Source organism: Barbus barbus (genome assembly GCF_936440315.1).
Source record: "Barbus barbus genome assembly, chromosome: 19".
Taxonomy (NCBI): Eukaryota; Metazoa; Chordata; class Actinopteri; order Cypriniformes; family Cyprinidae; genus Barbus; species Barbus barbus.
The window spans coordinates 8,523,608-8,536,292 of NC_136747.1; the positions used below are offsets into that span (position 1 = coordinate 8,523,608).

At 36.7% G+C, this 12,685-nt stretch overlaps 1 protein-coding gene across 1 annotated transcript in view; it reads right to left on the bottom strand.

Annotated features, from left to right (window-relative positions):
• Positions 1 to 461: 461 nt before the first annotated feature.
• Positions 462 to 12,685, bottom strand: part of LOC306885596 (gamma-aminobutyric acid type B receptor subunit 1-like) — a 52,189-nt gene continuing 39,965 nt past the window's right edge. Inside the window, exons 13-18 of the mRNA XM_079442241.1 lie at positions 12,335 to 12,442; positions 12,112 to 12,205; positions 9,323 to 9,450; positions 6,049 to 6,177; positions 4,802 to 4,945; positions 462 to 1,794 (exon numbers count right to left, since the gene is read on the bottom strand). Coding sequence (XP_079298367.1) covers positions 1,510 to 1,794; positions 4,802 to 4,945; positions 6,049 to 6,177; positions 9,323 to 9,450; positions 12,112 to 12,205; positions 12,335 to 12,442 — 888 coding nt within the window. The 3' untranslated portion in view covers positions 462 to 1,509. The remainder of the gene's footprint in view (positions 1,795 to 4,801; positions 4,946 to 6,048; positions 6,178 to 9,322; positions 9,451 to 12,111; positions 12,206 to 12,334; positions 12,443 to 12,685) is intronic.

Below are 12,685 nucleotides of genomic sequence, written 5' to 3' on the forward strand. Positions count from 1 at the left end.
AATGTTCATGTCGTTACCACACTGACTCGCGATTGCATATTAAGCACTTGGCAGGCTGTAATGAAAACGGCAACATCTTCGCTATACGATACATATCGCAATACATATATTGCAATTCAATGTCATGATATCAAAATGTAATTTGTGACTGACACTGAATCAGTCAGTCTCTCTAACGCATTTAATTTAAAATTTTATTCTGTCATTAATCACTCACCCTCATGTTATTCCGAACCCATAAGACCTTCGTTCATCTTCGGAACACAAATTAAGATATTTTTGATGAAATCTGAGAGCTTTCTGATCCTCCATAGACAGCAATGCAACTACCACGTTCAAGGCCCAGAAAGGTAGTAAGGACATTATTAAAATAGTCCATGTGACATGGACTAACGAAGGTCGTACAGGTTTTGAATGACATGAAGGTGAATAATTAATGACATGAATGAATTTTCATTTTTGGGTGAACTATCCCTTTAAGGCCTTGACACACCAAACCAAACCAAACTAGCAGCAATGAAAGCTGACTGTTGTTACCTCGCGTTCACGCGTCCGGCCTAAAAGTTGAGCTTGAACATGTTGCGATGGCAACTACAGCCAATGGCCAACTAGCAGGTACATTCTGTGCCTACATGAGAGAAAATAACTGCATGTATCAATAGTCTGTATTTGTCATTCAGAAAGGGAAAGCAGAACTATTATTGCATGTAAACGATCCATAAACAAAGCCATTTTAAATATGAACAATGTTTTTTTTTAAATTCCAGATGAAAAATTGGATGTTCAGGTCAGATGACAAATAATTAGAGCAGCCTGCTGTACTTGCATGCATGACTTCTGCTTTTATTTTCATGCACTTGTTTGTTAAACCAAACAGCCAATCAGAGTTCTCTCTCAACGGATGTCGATCCAACATGCTCAATAGGCCAAAAAGCCTATTGACTAGTGCCACCACTGACTAGTGCCAGTGGTGCTAAACACACCACAAAAACTAATCTGACTGATGCTCTACAATGGCCTCACGTAAGCCGATGGTCAGCTTGGTGTGTCATGGCGTGTATTCAGACAACCTGATTGAACTGTAGGAGCTGTAGAAAATATGAACAAAAAAGCAAAGCTTATCGAAAAATTGTGGTATTACAAAGAGTCCTAAATATTAGTATTTTAAGGGAATAATGGGAATGATGTTTTTGCAAGGACATTTTTAGCATGTCATCATTCGTCCACAATTTTCCAAGTCAAAATCAACTGAGGGTTACTCATTTGAACATTGAAATGGTTCATAGCATGTGTGGTTTTCAAATACGGTGACACATCAAATGATGCAATCAAAACCAGATTCTCAAGCCTCGTGTTTATAACCTCCCATGAATCACAGCAAGTGTCGGAAACAAAAGAAACAAACAAGGCCGTCTGCTGGGTGGAGATGAGGAAAATTGTGGGAATCAAGGTAGTTTGTTTTTCTCCCCTCTTTCAATTCGCGTGTCCCCGTTTGCATTTCCTCCAGGCTCACTTGTAGAGGAGCTGCAGTCGGCCGGCGTGGCAGTTGTTGCGGTTGATCTTACCGTCGGGCTGGTAGAGGGTAGAGGAGTTGGAGAAGGTGGGAGGGAGGGAGTGGTTGTCGGAGGCAGGGAGGGGGTATCCTGGTGGTGGGAGGAGAGATTTGGGATCGTTCAGAGGAGTTGGGAGAGATGGAGAGCTGTGGTTCTGATTGGAGGAGGTGGGGCGTTTCCTGGAGCGCAGGGCCTGTCGCTCTGACAACTGGTTTCTCAGCTCTGATACACGTTCCTCTTTCTGTCAGGAGAAAACATGAGGTGAAATGAGAAACTAGTTTCTGTTGAGCATAAAAATATAATCTGTGAAGATATGAAAACCACTGAGAATAGGAAGATGAAAGTAAACTTGACAATCTGCCACGGCTCTCATTTTTAGTATGAGACAGGATAGGGGCAAACTGTGAATTCAAGAATGAGCTCCTTTTGAAGATGAATTCGAATTGAACTGGCCACACGACCAGCAGGACGCTGGAAGAGGATTTTGCTAAATCATAATTCAAAAAAATTTGTGTCACACAAAAGGGGAATTTCCTTTCAGTGTTGTTATGGTTAACTAAAACTAATACATTTTAGTTTTTCATCAATTGAAATAAAACTGAAACAAAATAAATCATAAATATTAGACGAGAACTTATAGAGGGCGACTAACTGAATTAAAATACAGTTAAACTAACACAGCAAGTTATTCAAGTTATTGAAAATATTAAGAAATACTATTAGTATATAAATGATGCTAAAATAAGTTTCTATTGGATGCCACAAATGTTGCAACAAAATGCATTTATTATATGATTAATTCTGACTAACTGTGCTGATTTACTCCTCCGTATGTAGACATTTTTCTCATCAGGTTTATTTAAAACAAGCTCATTACTGTCAAAACAACACCAAAAAATATCTACCACATCGTTTTCAGATCACTTAAAAATTATTTTTGACATTAAATTTGGAATCCATATAATGTACACTCACCTAAAGGATTATTAGGAACACCATACTAATACTGTGTTTGACCCCCTTTCGCCTTCAGAACTGCCTTAATTCTACGTGGCATTGATTCAACAAGGTGCTGAAAGCATTCTTTAGAAATGTTGGCCCATATTGATAGGATAGCATCTTGCAGTTGATGGAGATTTGTGGGATGCACATCCAGGGCACGAAGCTCCCGTTTCACCACATCCCAAAGATGCTCTATTGGGTTGAGATCTGGTGACTGTGGGGGCCATTTTAGTACAGTGAACTCATTGTCATGTTCAAGAAACCAATTTGAAATGATTCGAGCTTTGTGACATGGTTCATTATCCTGCTGGAAGTAGCCATCAGAGGATGGGTACATGGTGGGATGGACATGGTCAGAAACAATGCTCAGGTAGGCCGTGGCATTTAAACGATGCCCAATTGGCACTAAGGGGCCTAAAGTGTGCCAAGAAACATCCCCCACACCATTACACCACCACCACCAGCCTGCACAGTGGTAACAAGGCATGATGGATCCATGTTCTCATTCTGTTTACGCCAAATTCTGACTCTACCATCTGAATGTCTCAACAGAAATCGAGACTCATCAGACCAGGCAACATTTTTCCAGTCTTCAACCGTCCAATTTTGGTGAGCTCGTGCAAATTGTAGCCTATTTTTCCTATTTGTAGTGGAGATGAGTGGTACCCGGTGGGGTCTTCTGCTGTTGTAGCCCATCCGCCTCAAGGTTGTGCGTGTTGTGGCTTCACAAATGCTTTGCTGCATACCTCGGTTGTAACGAGTGGTTATTTCAGTCAAAGTTGCTCTTCTATCAGCTTGAATCAGTCGGCCCATTCTCCTCTGACCTCTAGCATCAACAAGGCATTTTCGCTCACAGGACTGCCGCATACTGGATGTTTTACCCTTTTCACACCATTCTTTGTAAACCCTAGAAATGGTTGTGCGTGAAAATCCCAGTAACTGAGCAGATTGTGAAATACTCAGACCGGCCCGTCTGGCACCAACAACCATGCCACGCTCAAAATTGCTTAAATCACCTTTCTTTCCCATTCTAACATTCAGTTTGGAGTTCAGAAGATTGTCTTGACCAGGACCACACCCCTAAATGCATTGAAGCAACTGTCATGTGATTGGTTGATTAGATAATTGCATTAATGGGAAATTGAACAGGTGTTCCTAATAATCCTTTAGGTGAGTGTATTGATCTTTTACTGCTCAGGTCTATTGATAATAAACTACAAATTCCATAGTCTATTAATTCTAGTGCCGGTAATAATTTTTTGCCATGGTGAAATGGCAATTCTATATTAGTAATATTAGCTTAATTTTCATAAAAATGAGATAAATACTAGCGCTGTCAAACGATTAATCGCGATTAATCGCATCCAAAATAAAAGTTTTTGTTTACATAATATATTTGTGTATACTGTGCATATTTATTATGTATATAAATACAAACATATGCATGTATATAAGAAAAATATTTTATGTTTATATATTAAATATATTTAGATATAATATAATAATATGAATATATAAATGTATAAACTTAAATATTTTCAAAATATATACTGTATGTGTGTGTATTTATCTATACATAATAAATATACACAGTACACATACATATATAATCTAAACAAAAACCTTTATTGTGGATGTGATTAATCGCGATTAATCGTTTGACAACACTAATAAATATATAAAATATATTATGTACTGTAATGAATATATAGAGTGAACAATATATTTGGGGAAGCCATATGTTAAAATCTTGATGATTGTCACCAGATCTTAAGGTTTTCCACCCACAAAATCCAATTTATCCGATTATTATGTGCATTACCCTGTCTAAGATCTCAGTGTTTAATTTCTGAGGCAGAGACAAGCATTGGAAACTGTGTTTGGTGTTTTTACTTTCAGATTAAGGCAACCGGGAATGAAAGTGGCATACATTATACCACTGATCTTTTCAAGAGCATCAGTTATGTACATGGAAAATGAAGTGATTTTCCACCATGGTCCATAAAATTACAATTAATTATATATAAAATGAAATGTAATGTATTATTGAAAACCTCACTTACAGCACATATACTTTTCCTTGAATTCTTGTTCCTTTAATAACAAGTACAATTCTGCATTGTTACTACCCCAATACACATTCTAAATAAAATTAAAGGCATTCTCAATTCAGTTCTAAAATGTGCTCAGTATGGTGTTTATCAGACATCCTCAACAGTGTGCTGGAGAAAGTGAAGGTGACACACCTCCTGGATGATCTTCTGCAGCTCTTTGTTCTCTCTCTCCAGCTGGCGGGATTTCTCTTCATCGTTGTTGTTTGTGGATGAGCCGGTCTTCATGGTCTCCTGCTGATCCGACTGCCACTCACCACGAGTGATAAGCCTCCGCATCTGCACCAAACACACAAACACACCACACCAGGTATAACTACAGACGAGACTCATGTTGACAGAATATATACAGCCTTCTATATACTACTTTTTAAAAATAGAATGCGAAAGGTAAGCAGTAGGCAACAACAGAAATAATAAAAGTAATAAATAAAACAGTCAGCAGTTATAAGTTCAAATAAAATAAGACTACACTTATTTAGAGTTATTATCTTAGAAATGAAAACTGTTATTTAAAATTGTAATTTAATTTTGCATGTGAGAGCCTTTTAGCAGTCCAATTAAAAAATAATTCAAAGAGATCAGGTTAAAAATGGTAACTGATATTGCTTGGATTGCTCAATTCATTCTTTAGACTGAAAATGGATGGGTAAAGTGCATTGTGGGATACATTGTTCCATACATTTTCACAAATGAAACAGGTGATCAGGGTGCAACATAAAGAAAACATACTATGCATACAGCAAACAAGGTCTGGAGCAGGGGTATTATTAACTAAAACTATTAAAAACTATTTTGTTAATGGAAATAAAGCTGAAACAAAATATAAATATTAGACAAAAATGGGAAATGTTGTTTTGGCAACTTAATTGAAATAAGTTGAATTACTAATATTACTGACTGGAATAATATATAACATAAAATAATATAAATATAAAAAATAAAAATAAAAATGACAAAAGCAACTAAAATTGCTAAAAATTAAACTACATTTAAAATGATAACTGAAAATATAAAAATAAAAGCTACTAAAACAACACTGGTCTGGATGTACACAATATGTCTTCTTTCTCTGTGTACATAGCAGCTCTTATTGACTGTTGTACAAAAGTACTTTCATCTCTTTCATATTCTTCTGAGATGTGAAATAACACCTGTCTCCTCTGCTGACACTGATTACACCACATCTCCATAACATCGTCACTCAGCGCGCTTTAAGATTTCACGAGCAGACCGCTGAGAGATGCATATGTCACACATTTACAAGCCTCTTTGATCACTCCTTCCCCTGCTCTAGTTATCAATCATTAATATTCATCACTGTAATGCAATATTTACATTAGTGCTCCTTCTGGTTTTGAGAAAATGATCTTCTGTTATACCTTAGGGACGAAGAGGACAACCAGAGTGATGTAGACGGAGAAGATGATGGCCAGCGAGGCGAAGGCGAACGAGGCGTCCTGCTTAGACGACAGAATCATGGTGACGGGAGCCGTTATCATACACAACACCTGAAAGAGAGACAAAGAATCACAGATACAAGTGTCTTTAACTATGGATGTTTACATAACACTTTTCACACCCTCATTTCTTCAATTTGGCTACTGAAAATGTCCAACAATGTTGTTACTGTTAAGTAAAACTAGAAAAAATATTGTTTCCAATAATTGAAATAATCAATAAGAAAATGTGAGATGAAACACTTCAACTTTTAAATGAGAAATATTGCCTTAATTTGAAGTACTAAAATTAAAGCTGAAATAAAATGATATATATATATATGCATAGATAGAGACAGAGAAATAATAATAAATAATATTATATAAATAATACTAAAATAACAAATCAATAGAGGGTTCTGTCATTTCTTCTAAACTATGTTTTTGAGCCAATGTCCTTCTTAAATTATGAATTACATAAATCATTTAAACATACATTAAACATTTTCGGAATAAAATGACTAATTCCATAGCTAGCATTTTTATATATATACTAAATACATACAATTAATATTTGCACACTTGCATAATTTTACAGATATTGTGATTGGAAATTATGCTAAATACAAATTTCTCAAATGATATTTACTTTGACTTTTCCTTAAAAATGTTTTACACAATAAATATTAAAATGGTTTCTAATTATTTCACAATTATATCAGTTTTTAATAACAGATTTTCATATATAAAGTATTCATTTTCATTTTCTTGTGTAAAGCAAAAATATATGCATAAATGACTATTGATTCAACATTTAATAATAAAGTATATGCATGAACGGCTATTGAAAAGTAGCAAAAATAAATGTTGAAAGCATGATAATATATTTACAAGATCGTTTATAATGTGTTCATATAACAACAAATTTATTCTGAAGCCAGAGGAGAGGAGAACAGAAGCCAGGAGAGAAAGAAGCATGAATCAATAAATATTGATCATCAGTCAGTCATTTCTCACAAAACCAGTAAAATCTTATCCAGGCTAACAAAAAGAAAATGTTGTCTGGCATCAACAGAGGTGGTTTTTTTGCAGGGTCATTAGTTATTTGGACAGGGCAAAAAGTGCAAAGCAGTCTCTCTAAATCAAAGCGCTTTACAGCTGGACTCACAGCAGTAGCCTACGGCTTTCACAGAGCCCATTCGAATCACACCATGACAGAGAAGTAATGATGTATGAAAACCTGCATGCTTTTAACTTAAAATGCACGGCCATGTTCAATAATGCAAACAGTAAGTGAATCCTGAATGGAAAAGAGAAGCAAGCCGATCTTTCAAATATTTTCTTTTGTCTTCCAAAGAAGAATGACAGTCATATGGCTTTGTCTTCCAAAGAATGACAGTCATATGGCTTTGAAACAACACGAGGGTGAGTAAATAATGATGGGATTTGCGGTATGTCATTATTTAGTCATGCTCAAACCCATATGACTGTCAATTCTTCTGTGGAACACGAAAGAAGAAATTTAAAATAATGAATATATATTGGCAGTTAAAGGGATAAATCCTGTTATGATTTACTCATCCTCAAGTTGTTTCAAATCCATGAGTTTATTTCTTCTGTTAAACACAAAATATAATATTTTAAGTGTGGGTAATTGAACAGCTGCTGATCTCAAATTACTTTATAGCATGAAAAAAATAAATACTATGGAAGTCAATGGTGACCAGAAACTGTTTGGTTTCCCGTAGTCTTCAAAATATCTTCTTCAACTAAAGGAAAATGCAGGTTTGGAAAAACTTGATGTGTAAATGATGACAGAATTTTCATTTTTGGGTGAATTATGCTTAAAAATACCATAAATGCATGATAAATGTTAACATTCTAGCTTTGAGTGAGGAAAAAACTAAATTGAAGTTGTTCTTCACTGTTTATTTCATCAGGTTTATTTTTGGGTGCACTATTCTAATAAACTCATATGTTTATTATGAGTATATAAGCAAATTAAAGTATTTATGACTTATGTTATTTTACTGAGAGGAGGCTATTAATAGTGACCTGCCATCAAATTTAAACATTTATGTTTAATATTGTACCTGGTCTCTTCCAAGTAAAAACCTATTTCAAAAACCTCCATGCATTCTGTTTCTGGATTCGGGGTGTCAAACTAGTCCTCAGAATAGAGTTCAATAAATCTTATCAGTTTGCTGTGAACAGCGCTTTGTCTTTATTATTGTCCTCCAAGCAGCTGAAATTCTAAAAAGTGATGGCGTTCGTAATGGCATGGCAGATGGCATCTGAAATCATTTCTTTAGCAGAATGGGCATTTGCTAAGGGCCAGGAGTCGGCCAGTGACTTAGAAAAAAGAGAGCGCGAGAGAAAAGATTCAAATGCAAAATTCGGCCCCTTGCTGATCTAAAGTCTCTCCCTCAATTTGAGCTTAAATTGGGTTCAGTGTATAATGCATAATCCTCGGAGGCTGAGATGAAGAGAGACACACTGCTTCAAATTAAAAGCTTACAATGAAAAAGCTGATGGACGAAAGCTTTGTGATTTATTTCCAATCGACCTTCGCCATAGAAAACAGGCCAGAAGTCTTTACGGCAAATGAAAGTAGATTCTTGTGTATTTACCCTCCAGACTGAGTGCTTTATCAGCCTGGTACGCGCGCTGCTTTCCTGACTCGTGAGCCGGCACGGCAATGCTAAAGCGGAACAGACGAGATGATGTGCAAAAACAAACAACTTTCAACATTACTGAGGGACCACTTTATTTGAGTTTTCTAACTACTTTAGAGCTCCAGTCCCGTCAAACTGACATGCACGCTTATTCCCGGTGATGAGGGGAAGCTCTTTTTCCCCCCTTTCCCTGTCCTCTGAAAAGCTCTGCGTCCCTGGACAGCATTCGAGATGGCAGACTCAGACACTTCACTTCCATCAAATCTAGCAGAGCCACACTGAAGAGCTCCAGGCATGTTCTTCCTGCTTATGAGTGTGTTGTGACACACAACAGCTCCAGACGGACGCGTCACACGCTAACTCCCAACTAAGCTTGAGCAACAAAAGGAAAAAACCCAACGCGGTGCTATTTCAGTCACATCAGCCGAACAGTTCTACCTTTTATTTGGACAATATTTGGGTGACGACTGACATTTCAAATGTCACCCAAGGCGCTCTTAAAATGTCCAGAGGGATAAGTATAAAAAGACGAACAGACTCACTGAGACGTTGTAGATGGCCATCCCAACAGCTCGATGATCGTTTATTTTTTCAGTGGACACAGATTTGGTTTCATAAGCCAGAAAAATACCCAGAAGCAGCAGTAAACCCTTATAGCCATAAACGACACCTAAAAGACAAAACGGAGAGAAAAATAATAAACAGGTTTCCAAACATCCTTATCACTGTCATTTCATTGAGCTTTTATTTGTTACTACTGGCTGTTGCTCGTCTATTATTTATCATCACCTTCTTGTCTGACCATTAAATCCTCGGTCAACAACAACGCTGGTGTAATGAAGGTCGCAGACGGAGGGTGCAGATTTAATTTAACTGAGTGTTTGCTAAAAACCAGCTCACTCTCAGATGATCATTTCAAGTTCATTTGGCTTTGGATGGAAACCAACATTTTTGGTGGACCAAAAATGGTGCCACCTGAGTGGGTGAGCTGTTTACTATGTAATTAGTCCATCCATTTCCACCAGTTTGATGTATTCAGGCCAATGCAAACATGATAGGTGGACATTATCACACTGACAGGGTAATCAGTCAGTCGCAGGCACTGTCTGCTCCCATGACTTTTGTCTGCATCTAACCATTCATCCCTCACATCCACACCACACTTTATGATCTCACTGAGAACTCTGCTATATTTGGTTTGTTTTAGTTCTGTGTGTGCGATCAATTATTTGCTCATCCAGATGTCGTTAAAGGACAATGCTGTGTATGCGTCCTTGGACCAAATGCCCTAAACGGTTTCTGCAGAGAAACTGTTATGACAGAAAGTATTTGTATGACAGGTCTGTTTACGGGCAGCTGTGCTCGATTCTCAAGGACTTTGCCTGAGCAATACACTGAAGGCTCATTTTACTGACCGTAACTGGAAGAGCAAGCCCGGTCCAATCTCATAAAGGTAGCAATTAATTTGTTTAATTAGTTAAACACTTACAAGTAGGAAACACCTGAGGAGAGAGGCTGAAGTTTGAAACCACTGGGGTTCCTTCATTAAATCATTTTCACTCACAGGCTTATAGGATTTGTTCAGAGAGCAACATTTTTGTGTGTGTGTGTCCAACACCATGACAAGATCATAACTAAAAAGAGCCACTGCACACGGAGTCTGAAATTTTCGCACGTTAAAAAATAAATACAACCTCATGTTGTGTCAATCACGTTTGCACACTGCCTCCGAAACTTTCATCCGTCAAAAAAAATTCGGATCAGGTTCGATTTTCTGCGTTTTCGAATCCGTAGCATGCATTTTGATAGGAAAGGATGCGAAATACGAAAAATCTGAAAAACGCATGTGAAAATTTTAGACTCTGTGTGCAATGACCATTAGTCTCATTTATTTTGTTTACATTTGTTTTTTTTGTTTACATCTCATTTAATATAGGAAGTATGCAAATCAGGTAATGACGCAAACATGGTCAAAATGTAACGCTGACCACAATTTGCATGCTATCTTGTCTTGTGGGTCAGTTCTGAGCATTAGGTTATTAAGGATGCAGCTGACCTTGTGAAAAAGAATTACACTTTTGCATACTTTAAAAAGTTACTTCTAGTGTTTTTGAAATGTGGTTAAAATACTGCTGAATGTACTGACAAACATTTATGGCAAACTAATACTAATAAACTAATGTCATCTGTACTGAAACTTCTATGTCATTTTAATATATTTGTAATTACACATTTGTAATGAAATTGCAATTTAGTACATTTAAAATATAAAAACTTGAATTGTTATACTGAATAACACACAGTTCCAGTTATAATCAAATACTTCTGTGCTTTAGTATGTTAGCCAACACTCATAATAAGTGTACTTTAAAAAACAACATTTCTAAAAGATAGTGATTTAAAGTGTGAGTGTGTTAAGAAACAGTTGTACTCTTTTTAAGTTAAGCGGTCGTTTAATATTTTATATATTTTTTGCAAAGTTTTTTATTTAAAATATACTTTTATATTTATAAATATAAATATATTTAAAATATACTTACAAATATTTACTTAAAAATACTTAAAAATACACTACAAGTGATGTGAACACTGAAAATAATTAAGCTGACTTCTTTTTCACAAGGGAGTCTGTCGTACGTTACTGGAAATATGCAGCATCACTCCTCCAGTGTGTTCCAGACAGCTCAGTCGGCTCTTTAAAATGTCTTAAGGGTGCTTGACTACACTGCGCATCTGGATATACACCGCTTATAACATATCATTTAATCATCGTTTGATGAAGCACTACCAGCATGATCGCTAGAAAATATACACAAACATCTCTTTGAAAGAAAATTCAGTTTACTGCCTGTTTTCTACAAAACTGACTTAATTTAAATATGCCTGCCGCAGACTTAAATCAGCACAGATAGTGCTGGGTTAGACTGGACTACGAGTGGTTGGTAAATAAAAAGCAGGTTTTTGAATGGAAATACAGCACAGTAAAGTCAGGAAATGCATTAACTGACAAAATGTATAAAATGCAACTCTACACTATTAAAATAAAGGTTTCTAAATATTTTTTTGTCTGAAGTGATGCCACAGAAGAACCATTTTGGGTTCCCCAAAGAACTTTAAGAGAACAGTTCTTAAAACTACCCATTTTTCTTAGTGTTAAGAACATTTTAAAAATCTTAAAGAAATTTTTAAAGGTCCTTTTGTAGAATGGAAAGGTTCCACTGATGTTAAAGGTTCTTCATGGAACCATCATGCCAATATGGAACCTTTATTTTTAAATCAGAACTGGATGCAGTGTGAACAAATACAGTGTCAAACCCAGAGAAGTTCTTACCAAGCCATGTGTTCATCTTCTCTGAACTGCAGTGCTGCAGCAGAGGCTCGATCAGCTGATCCACGTCCCCTTTAGGTGCTTCTTTAGTGAACTTCTGCTCAGATAGACAGAGAAACAGAACAGCAGCTCATTCAACATTTTGCTTATATGCACCTTGAGGCCAAACATAATAAATCCAACTGTGCCTTATTCAAAAAAACACAAAAACTGAGCACTGCCATACCTCCACTGTGATGTGCAGGGGATCCACAATCTGCCAAATCATAAGGGACAGGATGTCGATAACCAGCAGGACTCCCACAGTGGCATAGAGCTTCCAGGGTTCCAGGTGCTGCTGGGATATAAAAAGACCAGTGAATCAACTTTCCATCCAGGACAGTGAAAGACACAGCTTGCGCCGTGATTCAAGACATCATATAGAGCGTAAGTGCAGAGAGCTTGAAGGGGAAACAATGGCCCATTATCAGGATGCCAATTCAATCCGCCACACGGTGGCCGCACTTTATGGTTTAAGTAAGGAAAGTGTCTTTAATGGATTTCGGCTGAGACCATAACACTACAACAAAATCAATAG